The sequence below is a fragment of the Cygnus olor genome, chromosome 12 (assembly GCF_009769625.2).
Source record: "Cygnus olor isolate bCygOlo1 chromosome 12, bCygOlo1.pri.v2, whole genome shotgun sequence".
Taxonomy (NCBI): Eukaryota; Metazoa; Chordata; class Aves; order Anseriformes; family Anatidae; genus Cygnus; species Cygnus olor.
Window position 1 is genome coordinate 10349625 of NC_049180.1, and position 17838 is coordinate 10367462.

General features: G+C 45.0%; 1 protein-coding gene and 1 long non-coding RNA gene across 6 annotated transcripts in view; one reads left to right on the plus strand and one right to left on the minus strand.

Moving 5' to 3' along the window:
* KCTD15 (potassium channel tetramerization domain containing 15) overlaps positions 1 to 16806 on the minus strand; it is a 43872-nt gene extending 27066 nt beyond the window's left edge. The window contains exons 1-3 of one of the 5 annotated variants that reach the window (XM_040571623.1): positions 16712 to 16806; positions 15389 to 15473; positions 11042 to 11217 (exon numbers count right to left, since the gene is read on the minus strand). In XM_040571623.1, coding sequence (XP_040427557.1) covers positions 11042 to 11217; positions 15389 to 15400 — 188 coding nt within the window. In that variant the 5' untranslated portion in view covers positions 15401 to 15473; positions 16712 to 16806. Of the gene's footprint in view, positions 1 to 11041; positions 11218 to 15388; positions 15474 to 16077; positions 16371 to 16711 lie in introns of those variants that run through there. The other 4 variants (XM_040571621.1, XM_040571622.1, XM_040571626.1 and 1 more) reach the window with 4 other exon arrangements.
* On the plus strand, positions 3426 to 11034 carry LOC121076957. Its single transcript, XR_005823829.1, has 3 exons — positions 3426 to 5090; positions 7761 to 9007; positions 10977 to 11034. It is a non-coding gene; the product is annotated as an uncharacterized LOC121076957 (long non-coding RNA).
* Positions 16807 to 17838: the final 1032 nt, after the last annotated feature.

Sequence of the window (17838 nt, forward strand, 5' to 3'; positions counted from 1 at the left end):
CAAGCAGAGGGCCCAGTTTCTCTCTATTGTCATCTACTGATTCCCAGGGAGTTCCATTAGCCGAGTTTGTCCATGAAATCATATGTAAGTTCTGCAATGGCAGAATTTAGGCAGTGGTCCCCTGGAAGACATACCACGTTCCCCAAATGCCAAAGCTGCAGCCTCTGATGCAAATCATACCGGTACAAGTTGCTGGCATAACATCGTCAACGCAATATGACACCAATGTTAAAAGAGTCTCTGGTTTTCATTGTCTGCTTTCTTAAGAGAGAGATTTGCTGCTGCAAAAGCTTCTACCAGATCTAAACGGATTACCTGCAGCACTGGTAGCATCTGCTCTCCATTAGGACAGAGGCGTAACGGGAGCCTGCCCTTTGGACTGGGATTCCTTCAGCGTTTCAGCTTTACGGTGCAAATCTCAGTTTCCAATGCTTGCCAACTGATCCTTTCTGAGTCTGACCAAGAGTAACGCTGCAAATGCTGCATAATAGCTTCCCAGCATCCACGTGCAGGATTCCTTCCAGGTATTGCTTTATGTGGTCCTCAGCAGATAAAAAAGCAGGAATTTTAGCCTTTGAACTCATACCATACTACAGTAGAGTGAAATCAACACAGTACACGTCAACACTGGAGTACCTCTGCTTAGCCTATTTGTCCTGGTGCCCAACTCTGCCAGGCAGGCAGGCGTCACAGTGATTGCATCAATAAGGAATGCAAGAAGTGCACACATGCTAACCTAAAAGCCATCCCGGCTGGCAGAGCTTCAAGTGAGAGCAAATTAGGTAAAAACAAAAAACAAATGCAAAATCTCCTAAAATGTTTACACATCGTTTCTTTTTTAAGCACCGAAAGATTAAAATACATGCTAATGACAGCAAATGAGGGGAAAGAGTAAGTAAGTAATTTGGTGGTTAGAGCATGGAGATAAGAGTTTATAACTCTGGAGCTTAACTCCAGCTCTGCAGCTTCTCCCAGCTACAAAAAATGTTAGTAGAGCCACCATCCTAGTGTAACCCTGTTTGTATCAATGGAGCTATACCGGGGATGACAGTGACAATAGTTACCTGTTTCAGTCACCAGATTATGCACTTAGTGTCAGTATAGCACAACTGAACAAGCTGATGTGCTGCAAGGACTAGGCAAATCTATCAATTTGTTATTTTCACCTAACAGAGAAACTTGGCAAAATCAACGTGGCTAGCAGCAGTTTGGGGCACAACCCGTGTTAGCTACAGCCTGGTATGCTCCTCACCGTGTTACTATGGCGTGCTCGAGAGATCTAGCCTCCCTTATGCTTTCCTATAGGAATCCCATGTTTGTATGCCTACATGTTTCTTCCATTTAAATATGCACTTTGTTCTTAAAGAATTTATTAACCCATGAATAGATTAATTCTGATTTCAATTATACAGGTACAAATTTGGAGTAACTCCTTCAAAGCCAGGGGAGCCACCTCTTTGGGAAGGCTATCTGACCATAAAAGGTACATGCACCTACCCATAAGGGCAGGAATCTTTTTGTCCTCACCTGCCTGTTGATTTTACGCATTCAGATGTCTGTAAGAACAAGTACCGGGGATAGCCAACAGTATATAGCACCTCGCTATAATGCTCAGGGTCTTGTAATCCCTTTCCTCACATCCTATCAGCATACATCCCTGGTGTAATTCCACAGAGGTCAACAGGGTTACACCAGGGATTATTTTGGCCAGGCTTCTTATAAGGGCAGTTTTCTAAAAGAATAGGACTGCCTTTGTTTTCCTTTAAGCTTACAGTACAACTCTCATCAACTTTACTGGAAGAGACATTTGGCCCAATGTGCCAATATCCAAACCACCTCCAGTTACTTCAGTGAAAGTAGGAAAGGAATTAATAAGGTCCAATGTATTTTTAAATCTTAGATTTCATAAATGATCACAAGCATGTAGGTCACAATATATACACAGTACGACACCTACAACAACCACCAGTGGGATCATTAAAATAATTAAGTTAGGCCTAGAGACAAATTCATTTCATAACATGTTCCTTACAAAACAGACACCCCTCGCTTCATAATCTAGGGAGTCTGTTTTATAAACTTCCTAAGTAGTTCATGAAATATCTCCCTAAGCAGACCAGGTCTACTTGCCATTGCAAGGTCTTTATAAATCAAAAGACATACACCAGCAATGTGTATTCAAAGACCGAATATGAAGAGGTAACACCTCTTCTGCTCCACTGGTATGGTGGTTAGCTGTGACCTCAGGACATGATTTCCAGCACAAAGCTACTGAATCCGCACCTTTACATAACTCTGTCCATGCAATGTGTGTGCTGAGTGCACAGCGTACAAAGAAGAAATCAATAAAGGGGATTCCCCTTTGTTTTAACTGTAAAGCTGCTACAGCTGTGAACCTGGGCACAGGTGCAGTATTTTGCACCATGTTCATCAGCAGGAAAACAGCCTCCACTAGCAGCACATAAAAGGAGGAAGCAGGTTGCTTCCATAGCATCCTATGGGAGCATTTTCTCAAAACATGCTGCTAATGCTGATGCTTTTCATGTTAGCGCCCTGAAAACGACTGCTGAAAAATACTTAAATTGTGCTGCTGGCAGGAAAGTGCCCTGGCAGGTGAGAGGTGAGTGGTAAGCAAAAGAAGCAATGAAAAAAAATGACAAAGGACTTGACCAACTAACCTCAGAAACTGCTATAAATATAGAGGGTTAAACAAAAAAAAATGTTGAATTCTTGGTCTCCCTGTCTGCTGGGCTCTCTTTGTGAGTTTCAACAAACCAGACTAATTTTCAAACCATTGTAAACAGGAAGGGTAGGCATTACTAACGGGCTAAACTCAACTCAGTGACAGTCACGTTAACGATGCAAAAGAACAAAGAGAAGAGCAGAAAATGAGACAACGTCAGCTGAGTGTTGCACTGAAGGTACTGGAGACACTGTCCAGCAGTCCTGAACCTCTCTCAGAGGCTGTAAATGACATCCCTCTGGCCGCAGCCAGGCTGCATGGACTGTGCAGGGAACACTTCTTCTCTCTTCTTCCCTTTTGACCAGCTGAGCCAAACAAGCTAATATCTAGACAGGAATGTGCAATTTCCTCAACTTCAGTTTTTTTGAGCTGCCTATGCCAGGTTTAGCAACGCAGTCATCATTTTATTTTTGTTAAGTCAGATGAGTGTGATTTGATATCTTCTCCTCTCCATTATTAGCTTGGTCTGCCCCTTCCTAGGTGCTGTAATACCCATTGATGCCTATACCTCCACACAACCCGGGCTGTAATATATATGTACATATACAGAGAAATAATAATTTCAGAAAGCGTTCATCAGAGACTAGCTATGTAATATTTCCTTGCACGTTTCATTAAATATTCCAAGTAAACATACAAATAATTCATTCATTGACAGGCCCCAGTCTCAGCACCCAATTACAGTAAGATTTGTGCTCCCGAAGGGTAAACTCTGCTTTCCTCTCCAGAGCCTGTGGGCAGTCCCTGGGCAGCAGCTGTGCTGGGCAAGGCAGCATTTATGAAGTCCAGTAAGGAGTAAACACCTTTATCACAGCAGACAGCTCAGTTCTGTTGTGGCTCCCTACATGCCAGTTAGTTAGAGATCCTGGAGAGATGGACACACACAGGTCTGAAGAATCAGCTTCCATACAAATTCCTTCCCTCCCATCTCTTGCAGTCACTGGAGTGAAGGGTTACATTACGGGGCTTGTTCTCCTTTGCCACCAAAGCCATTCAACCTTGGGGAGCACGGGGAAACCTGGTTTGGGTGTACTTCCACGGGCTTTGCCGAATTTCTCAAGGCAGACCCTGAATCCAAGATTTTTTCACTCTAGTGAAAGGTAGAGACAGGGTATCTAAAACCATTGTTCCCAGCTGTAATTACATCTCTGTTTTCTTCCCACGCAGGCCACATCATGCTCCCCTCCTTTGGGACAGGTGATGGATGCCCTGGTGCTCCCAGACCTGGCACTGGTGTAACTGCTGCTGTAGAGGCTCCAGCCAGCCCAGCTTTGAGGAGGGAACGGCTTCTCACCTCCACCCACCATGCTCTGCCCTGTGTGCTGCCCAGGAGCTGCCCTGGGTGGCTCCTGGCAGCATCTCCTGCCTGCCTGTAACTCCCCCCCCCGACCCCAGAGCTTACTGAGCACTGCATGGACTTGGGTGACTGCAGCCCTGCAGCACCCTTACAAAACAGCAACGCTTCACTGTGCGAATGGTTCATTTTACAGTATTCAATTCAGAGTCTGGGAATGGGAGCTCTTTTCTTCATACAGCTCCCACTCAGGTAAGCACAGCACCCACAGGCTTAGATGCAGACTGTGGGGAGAGGGAGGATGGGAAATGGAAAGGCCCTTTTTAAAGAATTTCTTCATTAAGTGTTCTGCTGGTCAAAATTCCCTTGGAAACCGAGATTTGCCCCATCAACAGCCAAGTAAGAAAAACTCCCAAGATTTATCTCTAAATTGCAGGTGGATGAAATTAAACAGAAAACGATTTTAATCTCCATGAAAATTCCTACAGTAACTCAGAAAAGGCTCTACGCATAACCCAAACCTCTGGATTTCTGCTCCTTCCCTTGCTCCCTTCTGCAGCACACCCCTGAGCGCCTTGCAAAGCAGCAGAGCCAGGGGAGCCCCTGCCAGGCTCGCCCCTCTGCAACACTGGCGTGCCCGCACCCAGGCTCTGCAGCTCTGAGCATCTGTAGCACGCAGGAAGAACACTTGCTCCTACCTCTTCAGGTGTTTTCCTTTAAAGTCTGTGTATGCTTTAAGTTCACAATATCCATTAAAATTAATGAGCTTTGCGCTGCAGCTCACATGCAGGTGCGTTTTGTAGAGCTTTGCCTGAATGTGGGCCGCAAGCGCCGACTCAGAGATTCTTTGCCTTTTGGGTAATTCACAGCGCTTCTTAGCATGGTTCTTCCAGAGCCTGGTGTCACCCCACAACCGACCGACCTCCGTGGGAAGAGCAGTGCTTAACAAGGGTGCAGCGTGCCCACGTCCTTTGTGGCACTCAAAGAGCAGCACTAAGCAGGTCTGCATGGGGTGAGTTACTGAAGAGGGACCACACGCCATACACGTGCCAGGTGGGTAAGCTGTGGTCAGCATGGCATGGAATTGGCACTGAGGGCTTTTGGAAACACCTAAGTTAGCATCGATGCTAATGATGATACAGGGTGAAGGAGGGTGTGCTGGCCCAGGAGAGCTGGCATCAGTTCTGCTCCAACTGCGACCCTGCCCTCACATGTACTGTGGTTTATCAGTCACATTGTGGGCACCATCAGTCTCTAGCTATGAACAAATTTGGTCTTACCTTCCTGTCCAAGGAACAGGGCTCGTTTAAGAACTGATTTACATCCACCTGCCAGTATGTGGTGACAGAATTTGCTAATTGGCATTGTTTTCTTGTAATAACATCAAGAATCCACAGATGTGATGGAAAATTAGAAAATTAGTTGTGGTAACAGGGGCACTGGGCTGATCCTATATGAGCAAAACATGTGAGATGCTCTTATGTATGCTAAGTCTGGAGAATTACATACCCTGAACACATTTGAATTAAGAATTTCCCTGCTCCCTCTCGAGAAGAGCAGAACCTAGTAGGGAGTCCTTAGCATAACGGACAAAGTGGAAAATCTGTCTTGCAGATCTCAGTAACGGAGGTGTTTGAGCTTATAAAGCCACTCTCTCTGGCTGTAGGGCGTCAGCAGTCCTGGTCTGGCAGGGAGGAGCACATTTCCCTGGAAGTCAAGCCAGCCTGGTGTGGCTGCAGGGAAGGAGGGAGAAGGAAAAGATCTGAGGTGTTAGTGCTGAGCTCCCCCATCCAGAGAGATCGAGGTGTTGGAGAAAAAGGTAGGGGGATTTAAAAAACGCAGACATTTACAGTGCAGCTACACTCAGAAGGATGAGCTAGGTAGGAGAGGTTGCCCAAGTATGGTTTTATACAAGAATGACGGTTTGCTTTGACAAGAAAAAGTCAGAGAAGACACATGCTTTAGGGGACTCCCTTGTAAATCCCCCAAAATGTTCACGGGTTCAGAGGAAAATGAGGCAGGGATATGCCTGAAAAACTCTACTATGCCTCATAACAGCTATGGTCATGTCACTGGTTTCTGAAACAGTTAAAAAAAGCCTGTGCTGGTTTTCTTTGGAGGACAGAGCCTCCAGAGGAGTGAGTGATGAAGCCAGGGTGCCCCAAGAGCTGCGGTCAGAGTGTGCGCTGTTAGCACTGACTGCCTGCTTTGGGCCACAGAACTAAGAAGTTCTCTCCTAAAGAGGCAAGAAAATGGCCAGAAGTATCAAGGGTGCTGTAGGTTAGCCAGGCAGAGAAGGGCTGACAGCAAACAGGTCCCGACCACCTTGTGCTGCCCACCACTAGTGAGAAGCTCCCGCTGGGAAGCCCCTGCTTCAATTCCAGTTATCCCTACTCACCTCTGTCACATGGCTAATGCTGCTGGAAGCGTGACCTTTTACAACTATGTTTTGAAGAAAAGAACATGTTTATCTTTAATAGAGGCTTATACAACAAATACTAATTAACCAAGAATGTAAGGTAAATATATTTACCTTTTATAGCTGAACAACTCGCAAAGAGCTCACAGCAATTCTCTGAGATAAACATTACACAGGGCAGTAAAAAGGACAAGCTTCTAATGAAAAAGATCTTGTTCTGCTTTCTAACAGAAATTCAAAATTGTATCAAAATTGTCAGTGAAATGGCAAAACGTAGGCTTGCTGTGGTATAAGGGGATTTGGAACTTTTAATTCTTTTCCACTTAAAGTCAATGAGAAGTGTGTCACTGAACTCAGTGGGAGTAAGGCTGGATCATCTGGCAGCATCTTTGGGTACTCCTCTCTGCACATTAAGAGCTTGGACTTGTGGTGTTTTTTTTTGTGCCTTTTTTTTTTTTTTTTTAAGAACTGAGTCTCACTCCCTTGGATAAACACAATTTGCAACTCACTTTATAGATGTGCTAGAGCCTTTGCAGTCTTTACAGTCTGTCACATAAATCCATATTCAAGTGTCAATGTGTGAAGGGGCTGCTTTAGAGGTCCTGTGGGTGAAAACATGAATGGAATTTCTAGAGGAAATGCTCTCAAAGATGAGTAATTTGTCTGCTTAGCTAGTTACTTTAGAAATAAGATACTGATGGTATGAGTATTCAACAGTTTTTTTTCTTTGCACACCTGTAGCTCACAACTACCAGAGTTGGCAGTTTTGATGGGAGAACTTACTGAAAATAAACTATTGAAAGTAAGCCTCAAATCCACGTAAGAAGATGCCAGCTTTACTGTACCCCAGAAAAGCTTGTTAACTTTAATGGCAATTTCAGGTATACAAGGATAGCAGCCACAACTAGCTGTAGGAAGAGGAATTAATAGTACACTTCCGAGATCATTTTTGTCACTACCATCATTATGCTGTCACTGATCACAATTTCTTTTGTGTTTCTTGTTTTCCTTGCCTTTCACCCTCTCAAAGGCCAACTTGCTTATTTATATGGTGTTTCATTCAAAAAGCCAACTGTAAGAGTAATGAGTGAGCATGACCAGTTTAGAAACCATCTTTGACAGTGGCTGTTTAACCCTCTTTCTTTGTCACACCAGTTGTGTGCTGCTCGAGTGTTCTCTTCTTTAGAGATTTTATGTAGCCCCATAAAAATTTACTGGAAAGAGGGTGTCTACCACCTTTAATGCCTAATCTGGCACCCTTTACTTATGCAAATTTAATCAGTGGACAAATTCTCTTCTCCCAGCAGCTGCACCAGCACAAACAACATCAAAGACTTTGACAAAGTTGCTCCGAAACAACTCTGGGATCACTGAAATGCAAAATTTGGCCTCCGACTTCACATCGCCAGCTACTCCCTCACGTGAGTAAGATTCCCAGAATCAGGTCCTTTGTTTCCATGAATTAGAGCCAACCACATAACTTGGGAACAGTCAAGCAAAGCAAGCAAGTGGGCTGAGCACAGTCAATCCTAACAAATTACAATAAGAAATGTATCACGCTGCCTGCTGTCAGGTGTAATTTATGTCATACCAGAGGGGTGACTGGAGAGCAGGTATAGGCAGGAACTGGTCATACCTATACTTGCTCCTGCTGGGCCTGATCTGGCAAGCTGCTAAGAGCTCTTCCCTCCCACTGAAGTCAACGTGAACTGAGCTTATTCAGGACCTAACAGGATTGGGCCTCCTTTAAATACTACTGAAGGATAAACATGATTTAATGATTATTTTTCTGTTTCCCTTTAGCGTGTGACATCTGTGTATACATACCCTGATTTTATTTATACATGTGCTCATAATCTGTACGTGTCCTTAAACATACATGCATTTTATATATTACAAGCTAAAAGACTGTTTGGGATTTCAGAGCACAGAGAAAGAAATAGAGATTGTAACACAAATAAGCAGGAAGATTATTCCCACAGCTTTCACTTTTAGTAAGTGCAAATTGTATTTTATGTGACATGAGCTAAGATTTAGCAAAGCATTTCAGCATATGCTTACATCTTTTGCTGAAACAGAAGCTACAGATTTGTTTAATTTCTTAGATCTGAAGTTTACAAGCTCGTGCTCAAACCAGGAGTTTAATATGCTGTCCAAAATAATCCAGGAAGCTCTGCATGTAGATGAGTATGGCCATGCCTCTATATGTGGCCATGCATGTCGTCTGCGAGCATACGCTAATAGCGCTCTGGCATTACTTCCAGATGTCTCACCCAGAACAGCTATCTCCTTCCTCCTGCATCTGCAAGAGACCCGGTCGCCTCTGTCATCCTAACCACTGCAAAGACAGCCTGCACTTCATGGAAGCAGCACACCAGGGCAGTGAGGTGCCATCAGGAGCTCCTGTCATCCCCACTGAAACAGCTGCAACTTCTGCTCTGCTCTAACTGGGAATGAGAGCAGCCAGGCTCACAGGGGGGTAACTGACCAAGTCTACCATGCACCGCTGCAGAAAGCCAAATGAAGAAGGAGAAAAAAAAAAACAAAACAAGTAAGGTTTGCTTCTAAACTTCAATTGTACCCTCCATCCATAACGTATGTAGCAATAACGTCCTATTGTTGCTGGCGAGGGTTTATCTTTTGCTATAGAAATGTATCTGGTTACTAGTTAATCTTTCTGATTTACAGGTCTAGTACTGTAAGCTCTTCCTCCAGTAAGAACTGAAGTTTGAGCAGGTGAAAAAGCATTCAAGCCTTATGAGGTAACACTGCAATACAAACATCATACAGTACACAACAAAACATCTGGCAGCACATGAGATCTGGTCACAGTTTTGTACTTTTAGCTTAAATAAAAGCACAAAACCTGAGGGAATACACTTTCGGTATTTAGCAAAAAGGGAAAAAAAAAGGTTTTAAACCAGTACCCTGTTCTCTCTGAATAAAATCTATGAATTTACGTATATTCTCCTAAAACTTACATAACTGAAGTTTTTATTAAGCAAGTCTGATATGGGCATATTTTAAAAATAGTGTCAGCAGTGATATTTTAAACTCTGGAAACAGATGTGCTGTTCCATCACAACTGCTGAATCTTCTCTGTATTTTTTATACTATGAAGCCTTTGTCTGCTTCTCTGTTATAAATCTCTCCCCACTGAACAGATTTCTTCTCTATGATCAAAGAAGTACCACACAAACATCATTAAATGGAATCTGTCCTGAAAAATTATATTGTTTTGGCCTAACCATAAAATATAGGTATTTTAATAATTGTTTCTTTTCCATAGACAATGTTAGCAGCTACGTCTCCTTGGCATGAGATCACAGCTGTGTGCTTTATGACATCAGAGGCATTTCAAGGTGTCTCCATAAATGTCACTTATTGCTTGGGAACCTGCCAAATCTGTGCCAAAAAAAAAACCCTAGTTCTTTTAAAGGAGAAATCTTCAAATAAATCTATATCTTTATACTGGTTGTCTATACAAAAAAAAAATAAAAATCTGTCCCTTTGTGGAAATACTGGCCATGAAGGTAGCAAAACCTCCAATACCTAAATCTGCTGGCCTGAACTCTGGTTTGCTTTTGAGTCCATAGTGCCTGCTTTAACCAGTCTGACAGGCACCCTGATACTGCACATTTACCTACAGCTTCTGATGGTTGCATACAAAGCTCTTAGCCTTCTGAAGAATGAACAGCCTGAATGACAAAAAGCTGAATCTCTTTATTGATCATAACTGTAAATCAAAATCAGGTGTGTCTTAACGCACTATTCCAATTAAAATGTTTTAACCCTGAAAACAGTGATCCCTTCCATATCACCACTGCAGGCCTGATGCTGCCCAGCATGCCCCATCTGTCATAGTGCCCAGTACCCCACGAGACTGGGACCTGTGCAAGTAATAAAGAGACTGTCTCGTAAATACCAATATTTTCATGCCACCTCTGTTCATAATTTGACATATCTGCAGTCCCCTCTGCAATAATGTTGGCCAGAATCGAATCCCTCTTGCCAGGCACACCATTAACACGTTCAGCACTAATCAGCTGCCCTTAACCATGCAAACTCCATCTAATCTGTGGCTACAAGCACACAGAGCAGGTACACTGGCCACTTCCCACGGGACATGCCTGCTGCCACAGAGGCACCGAGCTACGCCTGAGTTTAGGATTTCTGCTGGCCGACAGAAGCATCCATCAGTCCCAGTGTAACCGAGCTGTTCTGTTCTCCCAAAAGAAGGAAAATAAAAAGGATTTTTTTCTACATCTGAAAGAAAGAAGTCACTGGGTATAATTGGAAATAATCCAGGACAGGCACACCAACAGGTGCTTCACAGGTAGCGCTACATTGCTGAAGACGTTGAAAGAGAAAATGAATAGGCTCTCTAAATAATACATAAATTGTACAGGCGTTTTTTTCTATACAACCCCAGTGAAGTTAATGTATAAATCGGAAACTGAATTATTCATAAGTGGTGAATATATAATAAATCGTATTTCACACTGCAATATTCCACACAGGTACATGCCTATTTCCATGCGATGAACAGAAAGAGGCAGAGAGCCGGAAAACACAGAGGTCTTACCTGGAGTCCGGGTACTTCGTCAGGGTAGCCAGGCTGCTGGTGTACATGTGTCCTCCTACATCGATGTGCACAGGAGCGTTCGACTTGGTGAGTTGAGCGGGGAGAGGAATTCCTTGAGCAGCCAGAGGAGAAACTGGGGACCGTGTTAGAGACAGACGGGACATGCTTCTTCCCTCCTGGAAACGGAGGACAAAAAAGAACAGTTTCTCTTAAATGTAGCAGTGTGTTGCCTTTATTTCCAGTGTGATCACAGATCTAATCAGATCATTTTTGCATCTGCCTGATCACATATTCAGCTAACAAATTATTGCCACCACTGTAATTAAGTGTATTTGCATCATTTTCTTCAAAGTACCAGAGGGGAAGAGAAAGATGCTTATTAGCAATAAGAAATCAAGAAAAAAATTTTTCAAGGTGTCAGCCTCAAGGGGCATAAAACAAACTGCAAAATTCTAATTAAAGGTCGCAGGCTTATGTGTTAGATGTGAAATATCCCCTGACAAACGAATAACCAATTTGTGAATTGGGATTCAGGGGTTTTTGCAAGTTTGTCTCAGTAACGAGACACCTCTAAATTAGTGACTTCCTCAGTACCTAAGGCATTTAGTTTATACATGTAGTAAATTTCACATCAAACTAAGATCAATTTTGTGTTTTATTTTGAATAATTGCAAAATAAATGGATAATTTTTAGTTAAGCCTTAATATTAGGTATAAAGAACTAATAAGCTTTCAAACTGAATGCAATTAATACCTGGAAGCAGTGAAAACAGAAAGATATATAAACTGACCTGTGTTTTCATGACAAGAACTGTTAGAAATTACTGCACAGTCTGGCACATGAAATTACAAATTCAACAATCCACCTAATGCCTACTGCACTAAAAACATGTGAAAACGAGTGAAATTACTGAATCGAGTCCAAAATCTTCAGCTGATGTACTAAGCAAAAAATACTTAAATGTTTTAAAAATGAAAAGGACTACCAAAGCAAAAGAAAATTCCTTAGTTCTCTTCAGGAGGAAAAGCACAGCTTATTCTGCATGAAACGTGTGTCTCAAAGCTAATTTCAGTTAAATCAGTATAGATAGCATACATGACAAAGAGCAAAAAACCTTCTGTAAAAGTTCATGAAAATGTCCATCCATTCTCCCCCTTATGGGTAAAGCAACATATGCAAAGCATTATAGCTGAAGACATTTCTGAATATAATCTAATTTTCTTGGTATTTTGTTTTGCAAGCATGCTACCAAACATCCAGACTCTTCCTTATATCTGACAAGCACTTTACATACAGCATTACAAAGTGAATTCCCGTTTCTCCCACGTTACTTTGACAATGTTTCTTAAAAATCTGAAGGTGGTCTCGCCTTTCTCTTAGCAGTAAGTATTTTGCACAAGGTGCCTGGCTACGCCACTCAACGAGCGTACAATTAGCAACATTCTTTGTAAAGCAAAAATAAAAATCTGAGCTATACAGAAAGGAACTGAAAAATCTTAACACATCTGGACAGCTTCATAAAGTCATCACAACATCCCCATTTACTGCATTTCATCTAGTTTAGCTCCTAAGGATTTTCTGAATCTACAGCGCAGCAATACATCACCCCATTGTGAATCCACATCCTTTTCTCTTCGGAGGCAGAATGGACATCTGCACTGAACGCGAAGCAAATACCAACCCTGTCCTAGGACTTGTGTGTCAGTCGATGTGAAATTGGGCATTAACATTTTTACTACAGCACCACCTTCAAGGAAAGTGACTGAATCCTTTCACCACTGAAGATGTTGCTTGCTCGTTTCCCACAAGAGCCTGTTGTGGGCAAGCTGTACTAAGTGCATCGTACAGCATAAATAGGAGAACTAACTTCTAAAAACAACTTAGTATGCAAGTACCTGCAGTATTTTAGCGGTGTGTTTACTAATCTGTGGGTGCCTCATCTGTCTGCCAACACAAAGACTTTTTTTTCCTCTTACCAAAGAGCACTGCAAACTCATGTTCATTCTCTGCTCCTTCACTTAAATGAAAGGGTCAGGAGACACAGGCTGAATGTCAACCCTGTCTTTGTTCAGACCCTAACTATTATCACTAATGATAAAGGTACAGACCTCGCGCGGTACAGAGCTGCCTTAGAAAGACATCTCACGCAGTTTCACAAAACAAGTGCCTAATTAGGACTCATCTGCACCCCTTGTTACAATTTCCAAATGAAATCAAAGGGCTTCCAGTCCTCTGTAAACGAGTCTTGTATTTAACCATTTGTCTTGAAATACAGACTTCAGTTTTAAAATATGCAGAGATAGCTAAAGATCAAGTGATCTGAATCTATTTGTGCATATTTAAACACTGCTGCTATCTTAGGATTTTGTTTAATGTTAGTATACCAGTAAATTCCTTGATCTGTAAAGAGTCTGAGATTCTCAGTGAGGCCATACTCACACAGTAGATATTTAATTTATACTATTCACTGGAGGGACCTTTTGAACAATCCTCTGCTTTTGGCATCTCTCAGCTAGAGCATGTGTTGAAAAAACACTTAATTATAGAAAATCACTGGAAAGCTAAAATAGTTCTCAAACTTTTATGGCTTTTCATACTTACTGAGGATGCTACTGGCTTTTGGGGGGAGGGGAGGAGAAGGGGAATTAAAAGATGGGCTTTTCCCCTTCTTGGAGAGGATTGGTATTAAAAAAAAAAGGAGCCCGCCGTGTTTATTAAAGTTGTGGAGCTCAGTCATTTTGTAGGAGCAAATTATCAAGGGCTATAATTGTTGAACACTGCATTAAGGACATTGAAAAGACTCATAGTGCTCCAACAAAATAAACATCCCGTATTTCTTAAGGTACCATAACCCTACTAATGACTCCTTCCTCTTCTTAATGTAAAACGCAGATAAAATTCATCACACCGAGTAATGCACTTATTTTATGCACAAAGCAAAATCCTAAATGTATTTATCCAGTGAAAGTCTTTATGCACATATTTTCTAATACTGATGTGAAAATTAAAACCTTAAGGGTAAATATTGCAGAAACACTAACAAACTTCATTTATCAAACCATGTAAAATAATCCCTGCTCTTTAGTTGCCTACAACAGGATACAGCATCCCAACTAGTGGCACAGGCAATAACCCCGCTCTAATAAGTAACACAGGAACCTGCTGAAGGCAAAATCAATAGAGCCTGATTCCCAAATTATCTGAATATTTAGTTTTTCAAACATTACACACCAAGATCTTTCAGAGCCAGCTTATCTTTTTCTGCCTTTCTAAGCTAACTGCATAAGTACTGCTTGTAAAAACTATTTGCCCATGCAAAGTGAAATAATCACAATGCCATGCTCATTTACACACAAAATGATTTTGTGTCCCATTGTGCTCACAGTTGTTCAGCTCTCTAGGGGTGATTAAACTAGCTATGCTGCTACAGCTTGAGATGATTTCACTGAATCGTTTCTCCATGAAGTTGCTTCTTTGCTAAGCTGTTATTTTAACCATAAAAGGTAAACAGAAGGCAGTTGTAAGAGCTCCATTCAGCTCCGTGCCCAGGGCTATAACCCTAGGGCAGAGAATGCTGAAAGACTGCAGAATTTTCCAGGGTGTTGCCTTTCTTGCTCTAAAGCCTTCAGGAATACTGTTCATTTAATACACACTCTAGATGATACATTTCAGATCCTACTAAAAGAAAGACTTCAAAAGTGTAAGAACTTTTGGGCGGATGAAGCTTTCCCACCTCTGCACATAGCTTGGGGCCATGGTAACCAATACTGCTGTTGATGTTGGGAAAATACAGTAGAAATAAACTGCAGAGAGCAGAGCAGACAGATAGGGACAAGGGAGGTGAAAGGTTGCAAGAGAGAAGCAAGCAGCAGTCTGGAAGGGATAACAAGAAAAAAGGGGAAGGAATGAAAAAGGAGGCAGCTCCGAAGGAGGGACAAAGTTAAATCAAGGAGCAGGCACTTAAAAGACTACAGATGGGAAGCAAGGCTAATTAAGGATGTAAAGGCGCTTTGTTGCTAAAGTTTATTGTTACCAGGATAAAAATTAATTGAAACTAATGCTGTTATTCACTCGGGCAGTTTAATTCCTTCGTGTGCGTTCGCGACGCCAGCCGAGGGCTGCAGGTTGAAGGCGCTGCCGCAGCCGGCTGGCTCCCACCGGCCGCCGGGGCTGCGAGGCCCCCAGGACCGAGGCGGGGAGCAGGGGGCCGGGGGGGCTCTCCCCGCCCTCCCCGCAGCCCCGATCTCGCCGGGACAGAGCCCGAGGCCGCCCCGGGGCTGCGGGAGCGGGCGCGGAGCCGGGGCCCGGCTCCGGCGGAGAGGCCGGGGCGCAGAGCGGGCGATTACCTTTGTCTCCATAAACACGCACGGCGACCGCTCGGGTCTGCCTCCAGAGCCCCTCGGAGACAATTGTTTACGGCGAGGAGCGAGCCTAAAGACAAAGAAGGGATGGGGTTACTGGCCGCCTCCGCCCGCCGGGGCTCGGCGATTCAAAGTCCGCAAACATTCGCGCACACACCTCCGCGCCGGCACCGTGACACAGCGGGTCGTGCCCAAAACTTTTCCGGGGGGGGCAGAGGAGAGGGGGGCTCCCTCTGGAGGTCTCCTCACCGAAAGGAAAAAATAGAAGGGGAAGAAGAAGACGAGGCTTTCCGCTGCGTCCCCTGCCCCCCCCACCCCCCTCCCGGCCCCGCGGAGACCTGCGGCCAGCACCGCGCTCGCCCGCGGGACTTGCGCCTCTGCCTGCCGCGGGCACCCCGTGCCCGAAGGGGAAATCCCCCCCCCCAAAAAAAATAAAAAAAGCACAACATGGCGTCCTTTACTTATTCCCACATAACAAGAAAGGAGATGTCTTAGATGAACGCGAGGAAAAAAAAAAAAAAAAAAAAAAACACGAATCCCCGCTCCTGTGCAAGCCCTGCGCAGCCAATGGTGGCGAGCATTAGCCCGGCTAACGCATTCATTTCGCAGAAGTGTGCCACATCGCATGCAGCAGCCCCGATGCAAACTATAGCCTAGAGTGGTTTGAAGTCTACCCCAGCCCGAGCCTTCCACTCTCACTGGCGCCAGAGTTTCATTCACAGCCCGCCCGCGGCTCCCAGGCGCAGCACTCCCCATTGTCGCCCGCCTTCCCTTTGTGCCCAGCCGCCGCCCCCGCGCAAACCCCGCGCAAGCCCCGCGCAAGCCCCGCGCAGCGCTGTCCCCCCCACCCCCCCCCGTACCGTGCGAGGGCGCGGAGCGAACCGCGCCGCCTCCGCCGCCGCGCCGGGGCCGGGCCGGCTTCAGAGCCACGGCCGGGGGGGCGGCAGCGCGGGCAGCCCGGGCCGCGGGGCTCCGCCGGCGGTGCCCATGTCGGAGCGGAGCAAAACAAAACATACACGCACGGACACACGGCCACGCAGCGCTAGCGAAGCGGGAAGGCTGGCGAACGGCTCCTGTAGCTTTAAAAAAAAAAAAAAAAAAAGAAAAAAAAAACGCCCCTCCGCTCGCTGCTCCTCGGGAGCCGAGTTAGTTGGGAGAAGAGGCAGTTTCCCAAAAAAAAAAAAAAAGGGGGGGGGGGAGAAGAGGGAGAGGAGGAGAGGCGCAGTGCAGCGCGATGCGCAGCGCAGGAACGCACGGCGCGCCCCGGCCCGGCCCGGGCACCGCGGGAGCGGCCGCCGCGTTGCTTACCTTGAGCGGAGATCTGGGAGCCCCCCCTCGGCTTTTTGGGCTCGCTTGGGTTTGTGTGTGGCTGGGTTTAGGTTGGCTTTTTCTTTTTTTTTCTTTTTCTTTTTTTTTTTTTGCTTTTATTACTGTCTTTGCCGCTCGGATCCTGCTGTGATTATTGTGATTTTTAAAGCTGCTCTCTCCTCGCTCGCTCTCCCCCTCTCCGTTTTTTTTTTTTTTTTTTTTTTTTTTTTTTTTTTTTTGCTGCTTCTTTCTATTTATTTTGTCTGTGCGCGGATGTGTGTGTGTGTGTGTGAGGGGGGGAAAAAGCCTTTAAATGAAACTGCCGAGGCTGTTATGAGAAGAAAGGCAATAATCCCGTCTCTAAATAACAGAGGGAAGGGAGAAGAGGAGGAAAAAAAGCGAATTCTTGCTCAGGGCTTTGCAAACGCCTGCAGGGCAGAGGATTAGGCTACAATTAGCTCAGCCCTTTGCTCTCGCCCTAGCTAATTTTGCGATGAAAATTGGATATTTTCCCCTCCTTTTGGTGAAGGTCCCCACATTTATTTCCCCCCGACCCCCCCAATAAAATCAAACACAACCCCTTGACAACGGAATGGGGCCGGGAAGGCGGCGGGAGCCCCAACCCGAGCCCCTCGGCGCCGCCGCCGCCCGCGGAGCCCCTCGGGGCTTTGGGGGGGGGAAGGGGGGGGGGGGACCGCGGAGCTCCGCGCAAATCCCGCGCAGCCGGCCCGGCGCTGCCCGGGGATAACGGTCCGGGGCCGGGGAGGCTCGGGCTCGGGCCGCCGTCACGTCCTTCAGCAGACTTACTGGAGAGAAGAAGGAGGAAAAAAAAGGGGGGGGCGAAAGGGGGGGAAAAAGCTGATTTTAATCATTGTCATTTGGTCTGATGTAATATTTCCCCAGGCGTTTTCGACTAGGCATAAATTTTCGGCTCCCAAATAAGTAACGCAGGGCACGTTTCTCACATCTCTCGGCTCCTCGGTTACAATTAGGGTAGCACCCACTCTGCACTTGTTGATAAACTAGATCAAGTTCAAAAATAAATAATAAAAAATAAAATATATCAAAAAAAATACGGCGGGCCCCCAGCGCCGCCGGGGCGCAGACGGGGGGTCCGGGCGGCGGGG